General features: G+C 49.2%; 10 protein-coding genes across 11 annotated transcripts; 5 read left to right on the top strand and 5 right to left on the bottom strand.

Moving 5' to 3' along the window:
• Positions 1 to 4: 4 nt before the first annotated feature.
• SPPG_04937 (uncharacterized protein) lies at positions 5 to 1,230 on the bottom strand (the record flags this gene model as incomplete). Its single annotated transcript, XM_016753178.1, has 4 exons — positions 5 to 229; positions 295 to 390; positions 456 to 601; positions 672 to 1,230. The coding sequence occupies 4 exons, from the start codon at positions 1,228 to 1,230 to the stop codon at positions 5 to 7; spliced, it is 1,026 nt and encodes a 341-aa protein (XP_016607588.1).
• A 358-nt stretch (positions 1,231 to 1,588) lies between these two features.
• SPPG_04936 (uncharacterized protein) lies at positions 1,589 to 3,315 on the top strand. The gene is made up of 4 exons (XM_016753177.1): positions 1,589 to 1,870; positions 1,939 to 2,005; positions 2,088 to 2,535; positions 2,612 to 3,315. The coding sequence occupies exons 1-4, from the start codon at positions 1,771 to 1,773 to the stop codon at positions 3,215 to 3,217; spliced, it is 1,221 nt and encodes a 406-aa protein (XP_016607587.1). The 5' UTR covers positions 1,589 to 1,770; the 3' UTR covers positions 3,218 to 3,315.
• On the bottom strand, positions 3,280 to 4,691 carry SPPG_04935 (uncharacterized protein). Its single transcript, XM_016753176.1, has 2 exons — positions 3,789 to 4,691; positions 3,280 to 3,725 (listed from the first exon to the last, which is right to left on the bottom strand). Exons 1-2 carry the CDS (start codon positions 4,664 to 4,666, stop codon positions 3,473 to 3,475), a joined length of 1,131 nt encoding a protein of 376 aa, XP_016607586.1. The 5' UTR covers positions 4,667 to 4,691; the 3' UTR covers positions 3,280 to 3,472.
• Positions 4,692 to 4,870: 179 nt separating this feature from the next.
• SPPG_04934 (uncharacterized protein) lies at positions 4,871 to 6,535 on the top strand. The gene is made up of 2 exons (XM_016753175.1): positions 4,871 to 5,106; positions 5,191 to 6,535. The coding sequence occupies exons 1-2, from the start codon at positions 5,016 to 5,018 to the stop codon at positions 6,375 to 6,377; spliced, it is 1,278 nt and encodes a 425-aa protein (XP_016607585.1). The 5' UTR covers positions 4,871 to 5,015; the 3' UTR covers positions 6,378 to 6,535.
• A 332-nt stretch (positions 6,536 to 6,867) lies between these two features.
• SPPG_04933 (glycerol kinase) lies at positions 6,868 to 9,262 on the top strand. The gene is made up of 7 exons (XM_016753174.1): positions 6,868 to 7,296; positions 7,370 to 7,476; positions 7,535 to 7,612; positions 7,684 to 8,114; positions 8,179 to 8,449; positions 8,514 to 8,816; positions 8,887 to 9,262. The coding sequence occupies exons 1-7, from the start codon at positions 6,896 to 6,898 to the stop codon at positions 9,084 to 9,086; spliced, it is 1,791 nt and encodes a 596-aa protein (XP_016607584.1). The 5' UTR covers positions 6,868 to 6,895; the 3' UTR covers positions 9,087 to 9,262.
• On the bottom strand, positions 9,187 to 11,406 carry SPPG_04932 (the record flags this gene model as incomplete). Of its 2 annotated transcripts, none has more annotated exons than XM_016753173.1 (6): positions 11,176 to 11,406; positions 11,052 to 11,103; positions 9,994 to 10,970; positions 9,847 to 9,930; positions 9,698 to 9,781; positions 9,187 to 9,637 (listed from the first exon to the last, which is right to left on the bottom strand). In XM_016753173.1, exons 2-6 carry the CDS (start codon positions 11,055 to 11,057, stop codon positions 9,307 to 9,309), a joined length of 1,482 nt encoding a protein of 493 aa, XP_016607583.1. In that variant the 5' UTR covers positions 11,058 to 11,103; positions 11,176 to 11,406. The 2 variants fall into 2 exon arrangements, with proteins under 2 accessions (XP_016607583.1, XP_016607582.1); XM_016753172.1 differs by having other exon boundaries at positions 9,307 to 9,637; positions 11,052 to 11,121.
• A 159-nt stretch (positions 11,407 to 11,565) lies between these two features.
• On the top strand, positions 11,566 to 13,333 carry SPPG_04931 (succinyl-CoA ligase [GDP-forming] subunit alpha, mitochondrial). The gene is made up of 6 exons (XM_016753171.1): positions 11,566 to 11,734; positions 11,863 to 11,978; positions 12,074 to 12,190; positions 12,246 to 12,822; positions 12,891 to 13,012; positions 13,077 to 13,333. Exons 1-6 carry the CDS (start codon positions 11,677 to 11,679, stop codon positions 13,101 to 13,103), a joined length of 1,017 nt encoding a protein of 338 aa, XP_016607581.1. The 5' UTR covers positions 11,566 to 11,676; the 3' UTR covers positions 13,104 to 13,333.
• SPPG_04930 (uncharacterized protein) lies at positions 13,311 to 15,866 on the bottom strand. Its single transcript, XM_016753170.1, has 6 exons — positions 15,226 to 15,866; positions 15,029 to 15,154; positions 14,865 to 14,967; positions 14,584 to 14,799; positions 14,344 to 14,509; positions 13,311 to 14,277 (listed from the first exon to the last, which is right to left on the bottom strand). Exons 1-6 carry the CDS (start codon positions 15,746 to 15,748, stop codon positions 13,423 to 13,425), a joined length of 1,989 nt encoding a protein of 662 aa, XP_016607580.1. The 5' UTR covers positions 15,749 to 15,866; the 3' UTR covers positions 13,311 to 13,422.
• Positions 15,867 to 16,625: 759 nt separating this feature from the next.
• On the top strand, positions 16,626 to 17,681 carry SPPG_04929 (uncharacterized protein). The gene is made up of 3 exons (XM_016753169.1): positions 16,626 to 16,736; positions 16,808 to 17,361; positions 17,423 to 17,681. Exons 1-3 carry the CDS (start codon positions 16,709 to 16,711, stop codon positions 17,519 to 17,521), a joined length of 681 nt encoding a protein of 226 aa, XP_016607579.1. The 5' UTR covers positions 16,626 to 16,708; the 3' UTR covers positions 17,522 to 17,681.
• On the bottom strand, positions 17,550 to 21,842 carry SPPG_04928 (uncharacterized protein). The gene is made up of 15 exons (XM_016753168.1): positions 21,494 to 21,842; positions 21,132 to 21,422; positions 20,571 to 20,711; positions 20,352 to 20,501; positions 20,156 to 20,292; positions 19,999 to 20,088; positions 19,586 to 19,943; positions 19,446 to 19,524; positions 19,218 to 19,370; positions 18,981 to 19,133; positions 18,822 to 18,917; positions 18,370 to 18,753; positions 18,071 to 18,306; positions 17,934 to 18,006; positions 17,550 to 17,852 (listed from the first exon to the last, which is right to left on the bottom strand). Exons 1-15 carry the CDS (start codon positions 21,836 to 21,838, stop codon positions 17,758 to 17,760), a joined length of 2,781 nt encoding a protein of 926 aa, XP_016607578.1. The 5' UTR covers positions 21,839 to 21,842; the 3' UTR covers positions 17,550 to 17,757.
• Positions 21,843 to 21,871: the final 29 nt, after the last annotated feature.

Below are 21,871 nucleotides of genomic sequence, written 5' to 3'. Positions count from 1 at the left end.
CTGTCTACAAGTGAGCTGCATCATCGCTTCCCTCGCTCTCTGTATACCGACGCGCTGTGACCACTCTTTGCAGAGTCCGCTCCGGTGGCGCTTGACTGGAGCAGCGGGATCCCATGCGGGCGGCAAACTGCTCATTATAGAAGCGAACCATACGTTGGTTGTGGAGATACACCAGGCAATTCATTGTGCCTCCAGAGTTGACGGTTGTAAGGGCTATATAGTAGAGTGTCTGGGAATAATGTAAGTTTTACTGGTCTTGTCCCGACGGGGCACAGCACGGCCCGATAGAGTTACCTTATTTATCAAGCGGCCATCATCCCAGAATAGCACCGCAAATATTAGCGCGGAGGTAGGAATGTACTGGACGCATCCAATGATAGCAAAGTTGAGCTGGGATATGACCGTTAGCTGAAGTGCGAACCGTACAGACCGAAAAGCCACATCCATATACTGACCATACGAACATCAGCTTGGTGTGTACGGTTGTCTTGAAGGTCTGCGAAAGTATATTTCGTAACGTCTCCGATAACGGCCCGTATTTGGCGACGGATGGAAACACTTGAAAACACGATCGCGACGGTGGTGACGATAAGGAAAGCCACTGGCGATGAAAAAGAGAAAATGATAAGCGAAATGGGCAAAGCTATCATGTTGCTCTTCACGTATTTCACCTGTCAACAACCACATGATCCTTCCGGGGCGACCCTCAATCTTAAAGCAAATGATGTATGAAGCCGGACCGAAGGCATCGATCCCTAGGCCAACGACGACTATGGACATGACTATACTCATGACCAGAGCATGCAACTTCCATTCATACACTCCCAGGGGAAGCTTCCACCGTCTAACAATTTTGAGCCAGCATTGGGCAGCCAATGCGCCATTGATTGTTATTTGATAACCCCACCCTATAAGCAATATTACCCCCAAGAGACGACATGTTCCAGCCGAAGGGTACTTTTTGTTCACCATAACAGTTAGGTGGTCGACGAAATGTACAGATGCAAATGCCAGGTCCGCGGTAGAGATGTAAATGGGAAGTCTATCGTTCAACGTCTTGTACCGCCGTGCACGAACACTCGTGATGATGACGAACGATGATCCCATGAAACTGGCAGTGATGCACACCAGGCTGAGAATATGCAGGCCGTAAAACATTTCAATGTCGTTGGCAACGATAGCACTTGATCCTGCGTAGTACCCGGTAAAGGGCTCCCAGTCTACAGCCATTGCCGCCTACTTCGAATAGTGCGAGAAGGAACCTCTTTTCACCAAACAGAGTGGGGAGAAGGAGGCTCCATGTTCTGCATATATACGAGTATGCTCCTATGCCTGCTGCAAATATCCTGGTGTGCGTCCCAGGTTGTGGGTACCTTTGGAGTAAACTCTGTTTTTAAAGGCATCAAAAACAATCAACAATTCCGATTCGACAGCTAATGAATGAGTTTGACGCCATATCTACACTAAGTAAGACAGCTTATTCAGTCCATGGCACTTGAATGTTGATCCAATGGCCAATTCGTTAGTTACCAACCGAACCTACTTTTGACGGATCGGCTCACATGCAAAAAAGCAAAAACGTTCTTATTGTTCGATCATCCCAACATTTGTGGAGGGGGCGATTCTATCTAAAAGCTATTTTAAGTAACTCCAAATGTCGGAAGTTATAACTCTGCGAGGACAGCCCAAAGTCGCGATCCAGCATAAAATGAACAGTGCAATCCTACCTTCGCTTCACAGTCTTCCCATTTTCAGTAGCAGGACATACCTATGATGACACCTTCTTGGAGTTACACTCTTCCTATTGCCACTCTATTCCTTCTGAATGGGGCTCGTGCAGCGCTGCAACTTCCGCCTCCGATGCCAAAGGGTGTGTGTAATGCAGCTTATCTAGTGTGGGGTAAACCCACATTTCTGACCAAAATGAAACTCTTTCAGCTTGGCCGGCGCTTGATCAGACTGTAATGATTGATGGCGCACTATTACAAGATCCCCTGGTGACAGAGTACGTATACTAGTTTATTAAAAGGGATTCGGTTGAAACTGGAAGGTTACTTAAATCCCAATATCTCATCGGATGATTTCAGGGCCCTTGCACATGTGCAGACCGTCGTGCCAGCTTCGATTCTCAATCTTAAGCCTTCGACCTACATTAGTGGGTCTACCGTCACCTATCTGGAAGATAGTGCGGCTACCTGCTACTGGCCAGCAAATCAGTGCACTCGAGGCACCAATGCGAACTTCAAACCGGATATTGTCACTTGCCCCTCGGCGAACACCTGGGGTATCACCTATGATGATGGTCCGACTGTGAACCTCGTCAATGGAGCGCACAAGAGTGATACTGGCGAGATTCGTACTACACTTGACAAAATGGGATTGAAGGCGACGTTTTTTGTTTGTGGGACGGGCGTTAGGACATATCCGAGTGAGGTCAAGGCGTCCTACGACAGTGGACATCAAATTGCGTCTCATACTTGGACGCATCATCCTTTGACGAGTTTGACAAATGCGCAAATTGTGGCCGAGTTAAAGGTACGCTCACTACTGTCTGCCGAACATTCATGATAATATCTGACATCCGGTGCATCCCTTCCCTTCTGACACATAGTACACTGAAGCCGCCATTTACCAAGCCATTGGCCAGGTTCCGACCCATTTCCGTCCTCCCTATGGAGACATTGATGACCGCGTACGCGCTATTGTCGATGCACTCGGCTACCGGACCGTCCTCTGGACCACCAACCCTGTCCGGGATAGCGAAGATGCTTCCGTGACTCCCAGCACGGCAGCTGGTACCCAGGTGCTCAATACGGTGAAGACATGGGGTGTGGCACAACCCGGTTTCATCTCTTTGGAACATGATATCACGACATTCACGAGCAGTGTTGCTGTGGATGTATTGAATTGGGTTGCATCTGTTGGTGCTTCCTTCCCATTGAAGATCCAACCTATCAATCAGTGTATCGGCGAAAGTGGTTACTGGGCGGCAGCAGCATCCACTACTTCTACCAGTAGTTCGTCGACATTGACATCTTCTGGTTCTACCAAGACCACCACGGCCACGGCAACTGGTACAACCAGCGGTAAACCAGCTCCGACAGCTACCGCTACAGCACCCGCCGAACAGCAGAAGTCGTCAGCTGGAAGCATCCGCAACTACGTCTCTGAATTGTTCTTGGGTGCATTGGTTGCATTGGGTGTCCAGCTTTTCTAGCCTTAATGAGGTAGGTTCTCATATCTCCCTAGACACGTTAGTCTACATTTATTGCCTGCGTGGGCGAGCGAGCACGTCAATATATATTCCTACAATAAGTTTACTTATTTCTAATGGTTTGCACTGGCATTCATCCGTGGTGATGATAATGGCCGACCAACTCTGTTCTGTCACGCAGAAACACCTTTCCTATAGCTCTATGTATGATACAAGCAAGTAGGCACATATCAACCATGCAATGAAAGTACTGGCTCATTAAATTCTCCCTTGTCTATGATACTCATCCAATTTTCTCTGCCACCATTTCCACCAAACTCTTCCTTGCTCAATATACATATATCCCACTCCGGCACCCGTCAAATGTGCAGCATGGTCAAAAAATTGCCATCCTCTGATCAGTCCAATAACATCCAGTCCAACCAATGCAGGTATCAATTCGCCTAGAGTAAACTGTATACCGGGGAGGAATATGATTCCTACTGGAATGTGAGGAAGACAACTGGCGCAACTGTTCATAGAGGCGGTAAGGAAAAATACGCAAAAAGACTCAATGACAATACAAGAGACATACCCAGCCAGAATTGCCCAAATGGCACCACTAGCGCCTACGCTAGGTTTTGGCGAACGGTACCGCCGCAACCAAAGTGTTGTGACCAGGTGCGATCCAAGCGACGCTAGCACTCCAGATGACAGATAAAACGCAACCATCTCCTCGGACGATTCCAGGGCACGCTCTTGTAACAGTGGAGCGAATCCCAAGAGCGCGTACATGTTAAAAGTCAAATGTAGGAAGCTTTCGTGGCTGAAAACAGAGGTGAGCAGGGTATATGACCGCCCGGATAGTGGATGATGAGCAAAGTGACGCAGCATGAAGGGTTGCAGTGAAGGTATTCTCCATAATAGAAACACAGCAGTGTTGATGCCAACAATGGCGTATGCAGTTTGTTGGGACGGGCGAGCGGACTCCCACCAATGAAGAATCATTCCTTTTATTCGTGAGATAGGTTCCGGCAAGGCCGATGATTCATCCATTCGTCGCCGGGGTGGTGGTCCGAATATCTGGTCGAATGCAAAAATGCTCCCTTTCTCCTGCGCTTCCCATCGACGCTCCGCACGCATATATGATGCAACACCAAATGACGCGACCACCACGGCAGCCGAAAACAATACTGGACGGAGAATGGTCACCCGTTTGTAATCCTTCCATTTCGGGTCTTCTCCATGCTCGCGTTCTTCATGCACGCGGACTCGTTCCTTGAGTGGAGCTTGGGGGTCGTCCACTCGTGGTCGTTGCGTTGGCAGACGTCGCCGCGGTGCAACGGACGCAGTGCGAAGAAAGTTGATTGGCAACACATGCTGCACACCTCTGTTCCTGGACAGTCGAGCTTGCCACACTGCAAATGATGCCTGCTCGGTCACTGCCTGGCACCGGTGCCAAAACCTTGACATGACCAAAACTGCTTGAAAGATCTCTGTTTGTAGAACAGCGACAAAACGTAATCCGATCTCTGCATGCGTCAGCAAGCAACATCTCCATGACAACAAGCAATCCGGACATCCGGACATATCCCGTGTCAATGAGTCATATTGTGGCCATGAAAAAAGAAGGAGAAAAAGCACAAGAAAAAGGGGCAAAAGACGGCGGAACGACGCACAAAACGGCAAACAGGAGGCGTTGAACAATGAGAGCGGAACTCGTCGATATGCGCAGCTTTCTTCTGCGTTTGGCTTGTTGGATGGGGAGGGGAGATGGACATTCTTCCAATACAGACATTAGCAAGACCATCGTCGTAAAACTATGGACAGTAGGTCGCTTTCATCATGCTTTTGGTTGTGCATGCTGGTTTGTGCATGGACTGGTATTGGTGTGCAGGCACAAGTCTTTGAGGGTGAGTTGGACGCATCTCTTTTCAACCGGTTTATCTGCGTGTGACTTTAGTTTATTGATCATATCTTTTTTTTTTTTTTCGCAGTAACTGAGACCCTGCTGCCATCACCTCCAACCCTTCTTTCGCCGACTGCCATACCACCAGCTGTCGCTACACCGCTGTCGTCCACTGTCCTCCAACCGACTCGGCCCCCGACTGGTCGCGTTCCCACCACTCCGGTACCCACACTTACCAGACCGCTACGAGTTACAGTAAACCAAGCCGCACCCTCATCTGCTTTACGCAGCTCCGCTACTGCCCAGCCGCAGGATGCCGTTGCGAAAGGACTGGCCGAGTTGGCCCCCATTATTCAACCCAGTATCATAGCGGCACCCATCTTTGTCGGCATCTGTATCGTGGGACTCATCATGGCTTGGGCAAGTGCAGCATACCTTGCCCGGCATCCGCGTGAAATGTGGCACAAGTCTCTCGAGGCTGCTGGAGTCATGGTGGATGATGGATTCAATGATTCATTGAGTGAAGGAAGCCTTCCACGACCCATATCTTATTTTCCAAAACATGATAAGGCACTCTTGCCCTCTCAGGTTGCTCGATTGCCTGTTCCTACAAATACAATGGTGCGCCCAGCTGGTGCGCTGACACCATGGGAGAAGCGAAAATCGCGAAACTCTGTCCTTGTGGCAGCCGTGTCCAGAAAGGGCTTCTTCATCGCTAACGAGGTACCTTCCATATCGGCACCAACGCAGGACAGGAGAGGGTGGGAGGAGACGCCGGTCCCTCCGCCGTATCACCGTGAGAGAGGACAATCGGACGTGTCACCTTACTCGGAAGAAGTCCCGTTACGAGATTTCCCTCAACAACCAGAGCAAACCAGACCAGAGCAAAGGAAAGTCAATTTCCAGCAATTGCCGCCCACTCGACTGCAGCGGTCTTACTCGAGTCCACGTGAACCCATTCCTCGACTTGCGACACTACCACCACCTGTCTCAAACGCTCAACCAGTCTCCCCACCCCGTATACCAGCCCGAGCGCCTGCTCGAGCAGCCACTATCGGTCCGACATCCGCAGGGCGGTCCAACCGAACATTAAACCGTCCTCCACAAATTCCAACCCGTACACACGCCTTTAATCCAAACAACACTGCTGTATTTGGCCTAACGAACGAACAAGCGAGACAGAATGTACATATGCAAACTCTTGTACGGACTCAATCTAGGGCGGCAACCGGTCGACGAAGAGACAGCTGGGGGTCTGACCAACGCTTGATTTAAATGTGCTGGCAATACTCTTATGGATAGAATGTGGGGTTTGGCGGCTGGTTATACGTTTGAGTTGGCTCTGATGTCTTGAATTTGGGACCTAATGTAATTTCTTTATTGGCAGTAGTCTGTTGAATTAATATAATAAGTGTGGCCCTGGTTTCAAATGCTCCAGATTGGACAACTGTACAAAGTAGGGTACAAATACTATAACCGGGATGCACCCAGTAAAAACCAGTTCTCTTGCGGTTGCCACAAGTTTTGGTCCAAAGCCACGGACATTTGGCGGAGAACACTTGGAATGTTTTACTGCATTGCCCGGGGCTTCCCGTTACAAATGGCAACTGGCTGACAGCTGTTGCAGATGGAGGTGACACGTCCAAAGACCATTGGCAAAACTCCCCAAACCTGTCTCACGTGATTGGAGAGTCGCGTGATTGCAGCTAAGCCACTGATAAGTCCTTTTTGGTAAAGTCCTTTTGGCAGTTGGTCAGTTTTCGAACTTCCCGCAAACGGAACCGCATCTTTGCATGTTTCACGGGAGTCTGTGGAGAAAGTCACTCCCATCGCACCCATTTCCACGCCGCCATTCCTACCTCATCTTTCACATCCCTCTTCGCATTCTCATGACTTCTGCAAAGCCTACATCGCCGACTGGATCTCCTCCTCGCTCGCCTACATTCTCGCGCTTTTTCTCATTTCTGAAGGGCGCATCGTCCTCTTCAATTGCAAACGGAACCTCGTCAAGGAAATCAATGGACAAGAAGAACGGCAGCACCAAGAGTGTCCAGGTGGAGAAGAAGCCTCCTCAGACCTTTGTTGGTGCCATTGACCAGGGAACTTCTTCCTCGAGGTTCATGGTCTTTAATGAAAAGGGGGCCATTGTAACCATGCACCAAATGGAGTTTGAGCAGATTTATCCAAAGGCAGGGTAAGTGTGATGTCCAGCATATGCAATCTGTATCCGTATGATTTTCTTAAACTACCTTGCCCTGGACTTGTAGATGGTGTGAACATGACCCTGATGTGATCATGGGCTCTGTCAATGAGTGTATTGCCAAGGTTGCAGACAAGCTCGAAGCCATGGGCCACTCTGTTACTGACATTAAAGGTAAGCAAAAGATGTGTGCAGCACAATGTGTTGCTCAAGAATTGACATGTTTTTGCAGCTGTTGGAATCACAAACCAGCGAGAAACGACCGTCGTTTGGGACAAGACGACCGGCAAGCCGCTTCACCACGCTGTCGGTGCGTGGTTCCCGTCTTTGTTTATTCTCCCGGTGTGAAAAATGAATTCATTTTTCTTACTTTTCCCACAGTGTGGCTTGATGGTCGTACAAAAGACACTGTCGCGCAGCTCGTTGAGAAATCATCTTCAAAGACCACATCGCACTGGCACGACAGATGTGGTTTGCCGTTCTCGACCTATTTCTCTGGTGTAAAGCTCCGATGGTTGCTCGACAATGTCGAGGAAGTGCGGAAGGCTCACCAGGAGGGACGCTTGGCCTTTGGTACCGTCGATTCTTGGCTCATCTACAATCTGACTGGCGGAATCAATGGTGGGAAGCATGTGTCCGATGTGACCAACGCGTCTCGAACCATGTTTATGAACATTCAGACGCTCCAATGGGACGATGAGATCCTCGAGTTCTTTGACGTCAAGAAGGAAGTTCTTCCTGAGATCGTTTCTTCAGCTGAAGTATACGGCAACATTGTGGGAGGGCCACTCGCTGGGATACCCATTGCTGGGGTGAGTGTCTTTTAGGTCAATAGTGAACATTGGAATGTCCATCTCCTTACATGCTTTGGTGCAGTGTCTCGGTGACCAACAAGCCGCCGTCGTCGGACAGCGCTGCTTCAATCCCGGTGAGGTCAAAAACACCTACGGAACCGGTTGTTTCATGTTGTTCAATACGGGAGAGAAGCCAGTCATTTCCACCCATGGCCTGTTAACCACTGTTGGATACAAGCTGGGCAAAGATGCACCCGCCGTGTATGCATTGGAGGGCTCCGTTGCCATTGCTGGCGCGGCAATCAAGTGGCTTCGTGATAACCTCAAGATGATCAAGGAAGCTCCAGAGATTAGTAAGTTGCGAACAACCCTTGTGACCATACCTGTGAACGACCACTGATCTTTGACCAATTACAGATGAGCTTGCCGCCAAGGTTGAAGATACCGGCGGTGTCTACTTTGTCCCTGCCTTCTCCGGCCTCTTTGCTCCCCACTGGCGCGATGATGCTCGTGGCTGTATTGTCGGCCTTACCCAGTTTGCCACCCGCGAACACATTGCTCGTGCAACACTGGAGGCTATCTGCTTCCAGAGCAAGGAAGTGCTTGATGCTATGAATGCTGATGCTGGCCATGATCTTGCGCTTCTCAAAGTAGATGGTGGTATGACCAATTCCGAGCTTGGAATGCAGATTCAGGCAGACCTGCTTGGAATTGAAGTTGGTGAGTCCTTTGCAGTCTTTGATTTTAATCTACAATCCATGGCCGCTGACAAAGTTTTTTGTCTGTACAGTCCGCCCAGCGATGCGCGAAACTACCGCCCTAGGAGCGGCCCTCGCAGCGGGTCTCACTGTCGGTATTTGGAAAGATCTCAAAGACTTTTCCGCGCATGAAACCCCAGATGTCTTTAAACCAACGATTGAAGCAGAGGAACGGTCAACCCGGTACGCTAATTGGAAAAAGGCCGTTGAGCGGTCTCTCGGATGGGTATAGATAACGTTGGGATATGAACATTGAATGGATTTTGTTTACATGGTTTGTATGACCAACTAGTGTAATTATATGGAACTAAATCATAGTTAGATCTTGGAAATCAGGCAAAAAAAAAAATGATGACAAATATTCTGTAACGGACATTATATACAATGACTTCATTTCATCCACCACAAGCAGCAGTAGTCGCCTATTAGCTAGTAAAATGCCCCCGACTTGCTCAAGACCTGTTAGCCGACGACCCGGCCGCGTGCACCATTTGCGCCTGAGCTTGAGCATGAGCTTGAGCTTGAGCGGCAGCAATAGCTGCCTGTGCTGCGGCCTGGACCTGCGCTTGCGCCGAAGGTGACTGTCCAGACGACCCTCCGCCTTGAGCAGCCACTAACGCAGCATGCAACGCCTCTTGAACGGGACCGTTCTGAAGCATTTGGGCGACGGCGGCCGCATGAGCGGCGGCATTGGCTTGTGAATCTTGCGACCCGCCACTGACAACGCAATGGACTTTTTTGCCTTCCGCATCCATTCTTTCGTGTCGTCTCAAAGCATCTCGTCTGTCGTTAAAATGCATTAGCAAAAGTTCTCTTCACACAGGGTCAATACAACTAGGCTACCTGGCGAATTTACGGCCACAGCAGTCACAAATATGGGGTTTCTCCTTTGAATGCGTTTTCAAATGTCGGTTCAAGTCATGATTTCTAATAGTATATCGACGGATCAGCAAAATGACTATATCACCTGCACACTCGAAGTGGTAACGCACCTGGTGAAACGCAAGTCACAAGTATTGCAAATGTAAGGTCGGTGGTTCTGATGTGTCCGTATGTGGGATTTTAGGTTGTACATCCTAGATAGAGGACCCAAGCGTGAGAGTTCAGCTTTGACTCATATACATGCTAATAACACGTACCTGCTAAAACTACGATCGCACATCTCACATATAAATTTTCCATCTTTTCCGGGAGTTACATTTTGTAGAGCCGCCATTGCAGGGTCTGATTGATTGGAGCCATGATTAGGCGAATTTGGCGAATGTAAGTTATTGTTTTCATTGTGTTTCGCTGCGTCGGATGCAGCTGCAGCTGCAGCCATGGCCGCGTCATGTAGGAGCTGCGTTGGAAGAGGATAAGGGAAATGTGGGAAGCCAGCCGCACCAGCGAGTGCCAAATGGGCACGGGCCATGACGGCTGCAAAAGGGTCCAGAGCTGCAGCTGCAGCCAATTGTGGGTATAATGCCGCCAATTGCGCCGCGGCGGCAGCACCATTTGGTGGTGCGGGTGCGTTCTCTGGGGGTTTCCCTCCGTTGGCAGCAGCAGCGGTACTGCTCAACAGTAATAGGCTGTTGGCTGCAGCCGCGGGGTTATTGGCAAATGGTGCAAGAAGCATGCGAGTAGCCTCGTCGTGAACAGATGTCAGAGGATTGGCAGTCGGAGATGATTCACTGCTTGGTGCACCTTCATGTCGCGGAGTTTCTTTGCCTTTATCTATTGTGGCGGCATTGGTATCCACTTGTGGAGCAGGACTAGTTAGAGGAGGGTGGGGCACCGGAATGTGCGGGGTGGTGTTTCCGGAGGGCTGGGAAGTGAATGCCTGGGCGGCCAATCCTTGAATGGCTTGGGCAGCTCTCATAAACAGAGCAGAGTTCATGTTATCAAACAGAGGGGGAAGTCCCATCCCGTTTCCTTGTCCAGGAGTGGTAGGCGCAGCAGGAACTGATGTTGAACCAGGAGAGGCCAATGAAGGAGCCGATTGTGTTGAAAGGGACTCCGCAGTTGGCTGGCTCGGAGATAGCGAGGGGGGCTGTTGCGACTCGGAAAGTCTTTGTATATCTTGTGCAGACACTGCGTCTTCTATCGAAGAAGATGTCGTGGTGTGCGTTGAAGTATCCTGTGGAAAACACAAGTATAAGTGATCGGCGTGCGTCAGCGTACAAGTGAAAAAGCCCCGAAAGTTCCGCCTCTCACATACAGCCATGTTCGGATATATGATATTCTCGTGCGGGAGGTTATCAGAATGTTGTCTACAAGAATGTTGCGTCCTGGGACTGTAAGCTAAGGCTGCAGACAGGAAATAAAACACATTTCGTCCTTACCTTTCCGACGTCCGCCGGAAACACCAGGGCCCTTTCCGCACCAGATGAAGCGTGTGGCTGATGAACCTTACTCACAGAGAGCGTACCAAACACGTCCTGCTTGCTGTCTTGCCCGGTCCACACACCAACAAAGAGTAGATGGTTGAGAAGGTGAGATGGGTAGAAGGTGATGAGTAAGGGCGGGGCGCGCGTAGCTGTGGCCAAGGTGTGGTTGGGTGGTGGGGTGGCGAAGGGGGGATTGACAAAGCGGAGAGGCAGAAGGGGCTGTGCAAAGAAGGAGCCAATTGAAAAAAGTCACGTGCTACAGAATTGCACGTGAATATCCACATTCGAATGATGCTGCCATGACAACTCGCCAATCCGCTGGCGTGCAGCAAGTGCGAGGAAACAGCGGCTGTTCTCGAGTTCATCCCGCCACAATTTTCAACCGAGGGACAGGCTTTCCACACTGTCCATTTCCTGTTTGCTAAACACAAGTCCACTCTCCCGTTCGTAACAAAAATGGTCGGAATCAGAACCTGCGGGATGATGGTCCGCTCTATGCGGTTGTCGAAATCCGGTATGAAGACGCGTACGGTTAATTGTGGCATTGGAAGGCATCGCCTTGCCAACGAGACGATTGAATAGCTATGGGTTGGCGCTGTTGGTTAATCGAAGCTGACTCCCTTGCTTCCACTACCTTTTTAGCTCTCGCTCGCTCCTACACTGTGTCCGCGGGGCCAGGTGTATACGACAAAACCGTAATGAACATGCTTATCAACAAGGACACGAAGGTTCTCACGCAGGGTTTCACTGGAAAGCAGGTGAGGAAACGAACCGAGGGCTCTAGTGAATCATTGGAAATGGGCGGTAGTGGAAATGTAACGGGCGTGCTGACTGTAGCTTTGTGATGTGATAGGGCACGTTCCACTCAAAACAGGCTCTTGAGTATGGCACAAACCTGATTGGTGGTGTTAACCCCAAAAAGGCTGGAAGCACCCATTTGGGTCTTCCTGTTTTTGCTTCTGCCAAAGAGGTGAGACATAGCCTGTATATCTTTGGCTACAGCTCTTGGACTTACATTAGTGTAGGCCATGCAAGAAGCCAAGCCGGACGCGTCCGTGATCTATGTCCCACCACCTGGTGCCGCCGCTGCCATCATTGAAGCCATCGAAGCTGAGATCCCATTAGTTGTCGCTATCACGGAGGGTATTCCTCAACAGGACATGGTCCGCGTTATGAAGGTCCTCAAAAACCAGGATAAAACGCGCCTCATCGGTCCCAACTGTCCTGGAATCATCAAACCTGGCGAATGCAAAATTGGCATTATGCCTGGCCACATTCACCAAAAGGGCAAGATTGGTATTGTTTCACGATCGGGTACCCTAACGTATGAAGCCGTCGCGCAAACCACCGCTGTTGGTCTTGGTCAATCTCTCTGCATCGGTATTGGTGGTGACCCATTCAACGGAACCAACTTTGTTGATTGTTTGACTCTGTTCCTGAACGACCCGGAGACAGAGGGCATTATCCTCATTGGTGAGATTGGTGGATCTGCTGAGGAGGAGGCTGCCGAGTTCTTGAAAAAGCACAACTTGTCGCGTGACCAGCCAAAGCCTGTTGTCTCGTTCATTGCTGGACGTACCGCTCCTCCCGGCCGGCGAATGGGTGTGTGAATGTTGGAACGTTGAACACCGCGCTCAAGGACATGGCCTAATGTTACTCAAATTCTGTAGGTCACGCTGGTGCCATTATTGCGGGTGGGAAGGGTAAGGCAGAAGACAAGGTCGCTGCCTTGGAAGCGGCGGGCGTTGTCGTATCTGCTTCTCCTGCAAAACTTGGCGTATATATGGAAAAGGTCCGTGTCATTATCGATGGTTAAAAATGTGTCGCCCTACAATTAATATCCAAAATCTGTACAGGCTATGAAGGACGCTGGACTCGCGTAAGAGTATCCGTCTACAGGGGGATTCTAGAGCGACAGGAACGGGGGTATGGTGGGAGAATGTGCATAGACTGAAGAAAAATGGGCTGGTGAAGTTTTGGTGAATTCACTTTCTCTTTGATACTTCCAACATGAGCCTGTTATATTATAATGGATTGAAATGACCCTATAATGGGTGCAGTGAAATGCGCGATGAATAAAATTGACCTCGTTTTTGAATGGGTTTGACGCCGAGCGTGTACTATTGACTACTACTGAATGACAGATGGACCAAAACAAACATAAAAAAAACTACCGACAACAAATTGCTCTTGCTCCACCATCTATACGCCCCTCTTCATTCCAAAAGTCCCGTTACCCTCTTTCTTCACCTTGACCTTCTTTACCCGTCCTATATCATACTCCAATTCGTCCCTTGCTGGACGTTTCAATTTGGGTTTCGAAAGGTCCAACACCCGGTCCCGCCGGACACGCTCCATGTGCACGTCCAGCCCGCCCCATTGAGCAATGGGTGCGTTATATTGGTTATCAAGGGGTATGGGATGTGGAATGTCCGCCGGAACAGCCGGGGGAGGGCTGGTCTTTGAGCGCTTGGATGACGGTTTTGCAGGGTCGACCAGGTCCTGAACCGTCAAGTTGTCGTCCTCATCAGTTGAGCGACGCCGCTTTGGTGAGGATGCGGGCTTGAGTGCGGACGATGGGATAGTGGATGGGGTGTTTGAGGTCGTTACTGATGTTGCGGGTGTTGGTGCTATTGATGCTGGTGCCTGTGGTTTCGGCGGCGACGACCGCTCAGCGTGAGAAACCTTTGATATATTCTTGGCGATCGCCGGAGGCGACGCCGTCTTCTTTCTCTTCTTCATTGCTTCTTCCCTGCTGATCTTCACTCCCATGTCGTCGCGCTGAGGTTTACTGACCGGCCGCTCTTTCTCTGCTCTCTTGGTCTTCCCCGCTGCGCCTGCCTCGGGTGCCTGCTCCTCATGCAGCAATGCGTAAAACAGCATATATGCTTGGCTCTTTTTTTCTAATACGGACTCTAACTTGGTCTGTGTAACATCCTCGTCGTCATAATAATGCCATGTGCCGTTGGGGTCCTTGGCAAAGGCAGTGTAGTGTCCATGATTGGGTGATGAGCCATGGTGAGCAATCATGGCATAAAGCTGGTATCTCGTCCGTTGCTGCAGGATAGACAGATGAGCTTCATCCGGTTGGTATGATGCTCTGCACACCCAACACGCACATACCTGTCTGGAGGTCATGGACGCCGTGAGGTCAAGGTACTCGGGGAACTCAACCTTGGTGTTATTTTTCCCCCTCCCAAAGACGTCAAACCGTTTCAGCTGAACGGTCAAGACTTCCGGTGCTACTTCAATGGAGATCCGTTTCTGAGCATCGACCAGCTTTTTACATCTGCCAGCATGCCGAATTGACATACGGTCATTATTCAGAACCTGACAAACGAACAGAAACATCGCGAACCTTACCTGTCACATTTGTATTTATTATCGCCGTCAAGTTTTTCCGTTTTCGTGTGTAATGCGAAGGCTTTTTGAAGGGATGAACAGACTTCCAAGCTCATGTCCAACATTGGCTCATAAGTGTTGGACTTGTATTGGCACTGGGAACATCGTATTTGTGAACGGGTATAACCACCAAATATTTGGTGGATGAGTGTAGTGGTCTTTGTTCGGTGATCTAGGCTGCTCAACAATATTGTCCTGTGAGCTCATCTACGTAAACCAAATGGTCACTGTGATGGACTTACTTTTTCATGCCCTTAAGGCAAGAGTCCTGAAACTTGTCCATCAGACATCTCAGGAACTCATGAGCATCTTCCTGCTTTCCATATCTAAAGTCCCGGCAGATCACTTGAAAGATCGATTTTAGATTATATTGACAAGAGGGGCGTACGGATTGGCAACTACTTACATTTAATATTCTTTGTGAAATATGTGGGATTCAGAACGGCGTTTCTTGAGCGACCCTCTGCAGCGACACAATTCTGAATGACATACTCTTCGAGCTTGCAGAGAAAGCAAGCGCCTGACATTCGACCTGCGAGATTGATGAGTACAGTATCAGCAGGACGGTCTTTGGCCGGCATCCACCATGAAGGTGAGACTTACAGGTTTTACTATGCAGCTTGTCGATACAAGCGTTAGCAAACAGACGAGTGTGGATGAGCGGCTGCAGAGCGGCATTCATATAACAGTAAGTGCCGGTGTTGTATAGGCCAGGACCGGCCGCCCAAAATTTGAGCCACTGGTGCTGGAGTAACCGCTTGTCGAAGAGAACTCGAGGAGGAGGTTCTAACGGATCTCCATCAGCCTTCGCGTCTACCTTGAGAGCGACTGAGGAGGGCCCGCCCGCTGAGACTTTCAATTCCGTTGGACAACGTTCTAGATTGATGGGCTTATATTTTCGACGGAGAGCATCTTGAACAATATCCGGCTTTCGAACCTCGCGGAATTCAATCCGACGTTCAAAGACGGCGCTGGTGTATTTAGTGTGGAGACCAGCTTCAACCAGGTCTCTTGGGACATTTACCGACTTGCCGGGATGCTGCGGGAGTGTCTCATTAAGCGGGGTTTGACGTGGTTGACCCATACTCGGTCGAGTCTTCACATAAGGACTTTGATGGTGAGGCATGGCGGAAAAGAGCGCAAATGCTGGCACGTAGCAGAGAACAGGTACGTTGTATGGTTGTAGGATGGGAGACAAAGGGATCAAATTGCTTCATATTGATTGCACGACTGCGAGAATTCAGATACCAATCTTCTTGATGATGGGCGGGGAACGGTGGGGGGGGGGGGGGGGGGGGAAATACCAATACCGGGGAATTTTATCTTTTTCTTGGACTCCGACGGAACTTTCCAAAACAGGCACCGCTGTCAGAATGATGCTATTACAAAGCGTAAAACCCCAAGGGAACGATCGAAGGTCCTTGTCGCGGACGACTCTGAGACCTATTTATATCTCGTCCAGTAAGAGAACTGTAAATAGCTCTACTTGCAATTAAGAGTGGCGGTTCGGAATGGCATGAACATTCCCAAAGGACTTGCAGAAATAAGAGCGCTTCAACGGTATATATGAACAGTTTGCTTATCGAGTTGAAGCCGTCCTTGCTGTGAGCGTCAGGTCAACGTTGGTCGGCAGCTATTCCACACTACGCAGTCCGTCCGTCCAAACGTAAATGCCTATACGATCCGATCGTAACTTCCGGCTGGAGGAAATACACCCTCTATTTGAGGATAGGGCTGATGGACGACGCCGTGGGAAGGGTTCGGTATCCAAGGAATGAAGGAGGGTTACCAGTCTCCCTGCTTGAACGAACGAATGAACACATTCAAAAATCAGGTTGAATGATTTGACATTCCAATGATCCCAGAAAAGATTATGTAATGCCATACAAAACGCATTCGAATGATATGCCAGAATGCTTAGGCACCCGTTTACAATTCCAATTTATGATGAAATGTGAATCTTTCTGAAATATTTTTGTTTTTGCAGCGATTGTGGGGTTTGCAGCAACACACTTGCGCTTGCAGCATTTTGTTTATTTTCCATTCCGCTTCGCAATTCACCTTTCAGTTTAACCACACCCTCAACATGCCAAAGTCAAAGCGCGCAAAAGTCGGTAAGTCACACACACCCTTTTCCCGCTTACACGGGGTACTAGCGAAGCTAACTCACCGAACGAATAACTAGTGCACCTCGCGAAAACTGAGAAGAAAACGCGGCTACACAAAACTGCCCTAGTAGAATCCATACATACAGCTCTCACAACACACTCTCACATCTACGTCTTTTCGGTTGCAAATATGCGGAACACCTTCCTGAAAGATGTCCGTGCCGAACGGTCCAATGACCGCTTCTTCTTTGGCAGAAATAAAGTCATGGCCAAGGCGCTCGGGACCACGGCTGAGGAAGAGGAACGAGAAGGATTGCATCTTATTTCCGAGAGATTAGTGGGAGACGTTGGGCTATTGTTTTCTAATGAAGGACCGGAGGACGTGAAGAAGTTCTTTGATGATTATGTTAAGGCAGATTATGCTCGGTCGGGGTGTGTCGCGACGGAAACAGTGCAACTACCAGAAGGGAAGGTGATGCGAGGAGAAGAGGGGTTTCCGCACAATATGGAGCCCCAATTGAGGGCTTTGGGAATGCCCACATCGCTCGTTAATGGGGTTGTGACACTGAGAAGTGAATATACAATCTGTAAGGCAGGTGACGTGTTGACTCCAGATCAGGCACAATTGTTGGTAAGTTTTATCGGTAGCACCTTTTCGTACATACTCCTATTTGACTCACGTCAAATTTTAGAAACACTTTTACATTCAGCAAGCAGATTTCCAAGTCAAAATTACATGTCATTGGTATGATGGAAAGTTTGAGGAATTGGAGGACACAATGGAGCAATAGAAACAAAGTAATAAATATTCCATATCGTATTAGCTTTGCCAAGAGAACGGAGGATTAGCAAATATCCCTGGCGTTCTCTTTCTGTACAATAGTTGTTGTTTTAAGATGTGTGATTGTTTGCTAAATATGGCGATAGCATCCACTGTCCCGCGCTCATAGACATTTACGCCCATCCCAAATTCGTGCAATTACGAGACGCATGATAGAGGAGTGGCAATTTGGCTAAAATAAATGCACTATGTATCAGATCCGGCACTTTCCCGGAAACGTTTAAACTGATGACGAGCTCGGAAGATGTCATTCTCGGGTGGCCGATTGATGTGCGTTGGCCCTAGTTCAATACATGGGTCAGAAAATGTGAATGATTACCATCCGTGATTCATAAGGCTCACTCTTTCCTTTTCATGCTTACCGTCGTATGCTTGATCCTCGTCAAAGCCTCCCCTGCGTTTCACGCTGCTCCGTCCACCATCAAACCGCCCACCCTAGAAGTCAAAGCATCAGTTGGTGACTCCTACGACGGAGTTCACCTTACACACAACATCTTACCCGTCCTCTGCCTCTAGAACCACCCTTTTCATCCTTAGTCCTATCCCTGCCATAGTTGCGATCTCCGTACCCTCGTTGCCGGTCGAACGGCGGCAATTGCCTATCAGACGTTGGACCCGATGAACTGGATCCCTGGACACTAGGTTGGAGTGGAACCATTTTTGGAGGCACCGAGGGGATGGGCAAAGGTATTTGGCGGAATAGTTCAAGAATATCATTAATTGGGAGGATAGGTCCTGCGCAACAAGTAAAGGTCAAGGGAGACCAGATGGATAACATCATCGAAATCAGTTACATACCATTGTATAAGGACGAGGGAGGGAGAACCGACATCAATGTCGCGATGGCCTCTGGCACCATCGCTAATCTCGATCCGGAAATTCCAGTCACCTGGGCAGGCGATGGCACTCCAGCTGCTAGACTGGGGCTGGCAGTAGGAGCAGGGGATCCTCCAGCACCAAATGCAGCTGGCGGTTTCAAAGCAGCTGGCTCGGGTTTATAGGACGACCACTTATTCAGGTCAGGTCTTGGGTACCGTTCTGGGTGAACTGGCTCTAAACTTTGGAATTTTCGCTGAGCCGCCCGATCTTCAGATTTCGACATTTGCATGCCAGAGAGCGGGTTCGTGGCAGACAAAGGTAGTCCAGTCATTCCCGGAGTTTTCTTTTCGAACGCGCGTTGGGCTGATTGCATTGCGAGTGAGCCTTTATACATTGCATATCTCTGAATTTGATTTCCTCGACTCCTGTACCTGGCAGTCCCAGCTCAAATTCTCCGACCTGGTCAATGTCCAAGAAGCCCCACCGCTCTGCTATGTCTGAGAGAGAAGACAAAGAGTTCTTTTGCTCTATAGGAACAAAAACTGTTACCATCGCGGCGTGCAAATGCCGGAAATAGAAAGCGCGCATACCGGTTGGATATGCATCAGCTCGACGCTTCTCAATTTTTAAAACATTCGCAAGGTCCCCGTATGACATCTCGTACGATAGGAACTTGGCCCATATTGGCTTAGCACGGGCTGATGGTAGGGCCGACAGAGCTCGTTCGAACAACGCGCGTGTATCTGAATATAAGAAGTCATCTGGTCAACGTGGTGCTTCCCAAAATTGTCATCCGTTGCTGCCAATCTCGCAATCGGACACTCAACTATTTTCGTCATTCAGATTGATCAGAAAATCCAGATAATTGAGGATGAAATCAGGTGCCTGTGGGTCATCGGCCGGCGCGAACGTTTTCAGGCCGACCTCAAACATTCTTCCAGCAACGTCACGGTCTTTGTTGCTGTAGTACTCCATTAAAGCTGCCCTCAGAAGTGTGCGTCAGCGGGTATACCTAAAACCAGTTTCCCAAAACGAGTACGAGAAGGACGACATACCACCCGCCACCCAAATATGGTATGTGCAGTGCGCTGACTTTCTTGCTCTGCTAAACACTGCCCGAGATGCTTTGACATTCTGTTTGGGATAAGGTTTCAGCATATAGTGTATGCCCTTGACTCCACAAGCTGCTGCAAACCTGTGCCCTTCGAGCTGTCCTCATATATACTATCCACACAAGACTAAGAGCCTTCTTGGTATTTTCCAACTCCTTCTTTCGCCTCTCGTCCACTTTTTGTTCAACTTCCTTCTGTTTTTCTTTCAGTTTCTCTCTCTCTCGTTCTCTTCTCTCCCCATCCCAGTCATCCGGCCCACCGGCTTCTTCATCTTTGCTCATACCGGCCATCAGCCTATCCCTTTCTGCGTCGTACTTTGCGTTGATCTCATCCAGTCTCAGTTCCAAGTGCGAAATCAAGGTATCGAAGATCTTTTGGAGTTCGTTCATATCCTTTTTACGAGATTCCTCCAGCTCGGCGAAGGAAAGGTTCAAGAGAAGACTACAATCTGAGGTTTAACGGGTATCCGTTCGAGAAACCACTTCATCGACCATACCTGGTTGGAAGAGTGTCAATACCTGATCGGAGCATCGTGGCAGCTTCATCCGTTCTGCCCACTTCCTTGAGAAAGGACGCAGCGTCGTAACTGAAATCCGGAACGAACCGTTCTTAGTTTAGAAGCTCTGCGAATCAATGCACGCGTACCATCTTACTATATCTCAGGATAATGTCTCAACATCAGTAAGGCGGATTTGTACGCATACACGACTCTATTAATCCAAGCTCCTCTGTCATCGAGACGAAGAGGGTTTGATCGTTCCCATGCAATCAATCTCTTCCAAGCGGCAAGCTTGGACCCGACAAGGTTAGTGACTTCATTCAACGAAAATATCCTCTTTACTAACGTACAATTTGTAGCTCCTTCTCAGTCCATGAAGGTGGTTTGGCCATCCATAACTTTTGTGCTTTATCAATGGGATCTAATAGATTCTTCACCTCCCGTAGAGCGGTGCGGGCCGTCATGTATCCCGCTGACTTCTCGGACAGAAACTTTTTGGCCTGTGGATTGCCGCAGAATATGAGGAATGGCAATTAAATCTGGTTCCACTATTCAGGGTCGTGCCATACCGTCAACTTATTAAGGCCATTTTCGAAGGCATCGTAGTCTTTCCAAATCTGCTCAATGTTCGTTAACGGTATCCAAATGGCTCGATGGTATGCTCGTCGCAGTGAGTCCATCTTCTGCTGGTCTTCGTAAATCGAGGATGTCTGCGGAAGGGCAATTGAATGGAAAAGTTTGGTTACAAAATATCATGCTGCCGAATTGCTGGATTAGGACGGGTTTCCTGAGTTCATAAAACCCAACATCAAAGCAGACTCTTTGATCATAGAGCAAAGACCAATCCTTAAGGAAACCCGGGGCGATGTATGATACCGTTGAGAGCAACGGCTTCATCAGAAGCATTCCACCCTTCCGAACAGACGCCATATACAAATATCGCGAGTGGACACATCTTCACCATAATCCCGCAGAAACATGGAAAGTAGGACAGCCAAAAAATGGGGATTGATAATCAAGGATATATTGTTTCCAAATATGCACAAACCAACAAGCGAACCGATAGGTGACCCAATGTTTCCGAAAAGAATAGTTTGATCATGCACAGATAGGAATATTCGCCAACTTACCTCTCCTGCTTTGATAAATTGAATATAGTCGCTCCATATAAACCCGGCTTCCTTATCGACACCAACATTTTGAAGCACGAACTCATACGCCTTCAACACCTTCGCCCGAGCTTCTTGCTTCTTTTCAGGAGGACCACCCGCCCCAGTGTGAACCCGCCGCACATGAGTTAGATAGAATTTCCACAATTCCACAGATGGCACCAAGCGGAGACAGCGCTCAAAGATGGCTTCCATCCTATCGAACGCACGCTGCTTTTGCTCAAATTCAGCGTATGCTATCCAGTATCTTGCCTATGAAGAGGCGGGGGAGAAGTTGAGCGGCAAACACTGGATTCGAAAGGCACTGGTGGTTGACTGCTTACTGAAGTGGGAAACTGCCGGAGTAGCACCTCGTAAGTCTCCCGAATAAGATCCACATCACCTCGCTGTTGCGACTCTGCAAGCATGGCTTGCCAAGAATCCGCATCCCAAGGATTTTTCTGAGTCTTAATACGAAGTTTCTCAAGACGGTCCATCTTTCCAGCGCTAGCAGACTCTGGACGTGGTACGTCTGCTAACGGAGTAGATACATTCCTTGTCGCTGATGTCAGCGGCTTCCGCTCCTCATCAAGATCTAGTAATTCTTCCGTCGGCGCAATGGCAATCGGCGGCGTCCCCGGCTCTTTCGTCTCTCCGGTGTGCACATTTCCGTTCGATGACTCTTCCATGGTTATTGGTTTTCTTTCTCGAGAGACGATCCT

The sequence above is a fragment of the Spizellomyces punctatus genome, assembly GCF_000182565.1.
Source record: "Spizellomyces punctatus DAOM BR117 chromosome Unknown supercont1.8, whole genome shotgun sequence".
Lineage (NCBI taxonomy): Eukaryota > Fungi > Chytridiomycota > Chytridiomycetes > Spizellomycetales > Spizellomycetaceae > Spizellomyces > Spizellomyces punctatus.
The sequence above is the reverse complement of the archived record's forward strand: the minus strand, read 5'-3'. Positions and strand labels throughout refer to the sequence as shown.

What these genes read in the sequence shown, in the direction of transcription:
- SPPG_04930 (XM_016753170.1), bottom strand. Translation starts at nt 15,748, where the DNA reads ATGCCTCACCATCAAAGTCCTTATGTGAAGACTCGACCGAGTATGGGT. An exon ending in TTTCACAAAGAATATTAAAT is followed by an intron (nt 14,968 to 15,028) that starts GTAAGTAGTTGC and finishes CGATCTTTCAAG; the next exon opens with TGATCTGCCGGGACTTTAGA. An exon ending in AATAAATACAAATGTGACAG is followed by an intron (nt 14,510 to 14,583) that starts GTAAGGTTCGCG and finishes GCATGCTGGCAG; the next exon opens with ATGTAAAAAGCTGGTCGATG.
- SPPG_04934 (XM_016753175.1), top strand. Translation starts at nt 5,016, where the DNA reads ATGGACAGTAGGTCGCTTTCATCATGCTTTTGGTTGTGCATGCTGGTT. An exon ending in GCAGGCACAAGTCTTTGAGG is followed by an intron (nt 5,107 to 5,190) that starts GTGAGTTGGACG and finishes TTTTTTTCGCAG; the next exon opens with TAACTGAGACCCTGCTGCCA.
- SPPG_04929 (XM_016753169.1), top strand. Translation starts at nt 16,709, where the DNA reads ATGCCAAAGTCAAAGCGCGCAAAAGTCG. An exon ending in GTCAAAGCGCGCAAAAGTCG is followed by an intron (nt 16,737 to 16,807) that starts GTAAGTCACACA and finishes ACGAATAACTAG; the next exon opens with TGCACCTCGCGAAAACTGAG. An exon ending in CAGATCAGGCACAATTGTTG is followed by an intron (nt 17,362 to 17,422) that starts GTAAGTTTTATC and finishes GTCAAATTTTAG; the next exon opens with AAACACTTTTACATTCAGCA.
- SPPG_04935 (XM_016753176.1), bottom strand. Translation starts at nt 4,666, where the DNA reads ATGTCAAGGTTTTGGCACCGGTGCCAGGCAGTGACCGAGCAGGCATCA. An exon ending in ATTTGGGCAATTCTGGCTGG is followed by an intron (nt 3,726 to 3,788) that starts GTATGTCTCTTG and finishes CTCTATGAACAG; the next exon opens with TTGCGCCAGTTGTCTTCCTC.
- SPPG_04928 (XM_016753168.1), bottom strand. Translation starts at nt 21,838, where the DNA reads ATGGAAGAGTCATCGAACGGAAATGTGCACACCGGAGAGACGAAAGAG. An exon ending in ATGGCCTTAATAAGTTGACG is followed by an intron (nt 20,502 to 20,570) that starts GTATGGCACGAC and finishes GGCAATCCACAG; the next exon opens with GCCAAAAAGTTTCTGTCCGA. An exon ending in CGAGGATCAAGCATACGACG is followed by an intron (nt 17,853 to 17,933) that starts GTAAGCATGAAA and finishes GTATTGAACTAG; the next exon opens with GGCCAACGCACATCAATCGG.
- SPPG_04933 (XM_016753174.1), top strand. Translation starts at nt 6,896, where the DNA reads ATGTTTCACGGGAGTCTGTGGAGAAAGTCACTCCCATCGCACCCATTT. An exon ending in CAAGGAAGCTCCAGAGATTA is followed by an intron (nt 8,450 to 8,513) that starts GTAAGTTGCGAA and finishes GACCAATTACAG; the next exon opens with ATGAGCTTGCCGCCAAGGTT. An exon ending in CCTGCTTGGAATTGAAGTTG is followed by an intron (nt 8,817 to 8,886) that starts GTGAGTCCTTTG and finishes TTGTCTGTACAG; the next exon opens with TCCGCCCAGCGATGCGCGAA.
- SPPG_04936 (XM_016753177.1), top strand. Translation starts at nt 1,771, where the DNA reads ATGATGACACCTTCTTGGAGTTACACTCTTCCTATTGCCACTCTATTC. An exon ending in CAAGATCCCCTGGTGACAGA is followed by an intron (nt 2,006 to 2,087) that starts GTACGTATACTA and finishes GGATGATTTCAG; the next exon opens with GGCCCTTGCACATGTGCAGA. An exon ending in AAATTGTGGCCGAGTTAAAG is followed by an intron (nt 2,536 to 2,611) that starts GTACGCTCACTA and finishes TCTGACACATAG; the next exon opens with TACACTGAAGCCGCCATTTA.
- SPPG_04931 (XM_016753171.1), top strand. Translation starts at nt 11,677, where the DNA reads ATGGTCGGAATCAGAACCTGCGGGATGATGGTCCGCTCTATGCGGTTG. An exon ending in TATGCGGTTGTCGAAATCCG is followed by an intron (nt 11,735 to 11,862) that starts GTATGAAGACGC and finishes CTACCTTTTTAG; the next exon opens with CTCTCGCTCGCTCCTACACT. An exon ending in TCCTCCCGGCCGGCGAATGG is followed by an intron (nt 12,823 to 12,890) that starts GTGTGTGAATGT and finishes CAAATTCTGTAG; the next exon opens with GTCACGCTGGTGCCATTATT.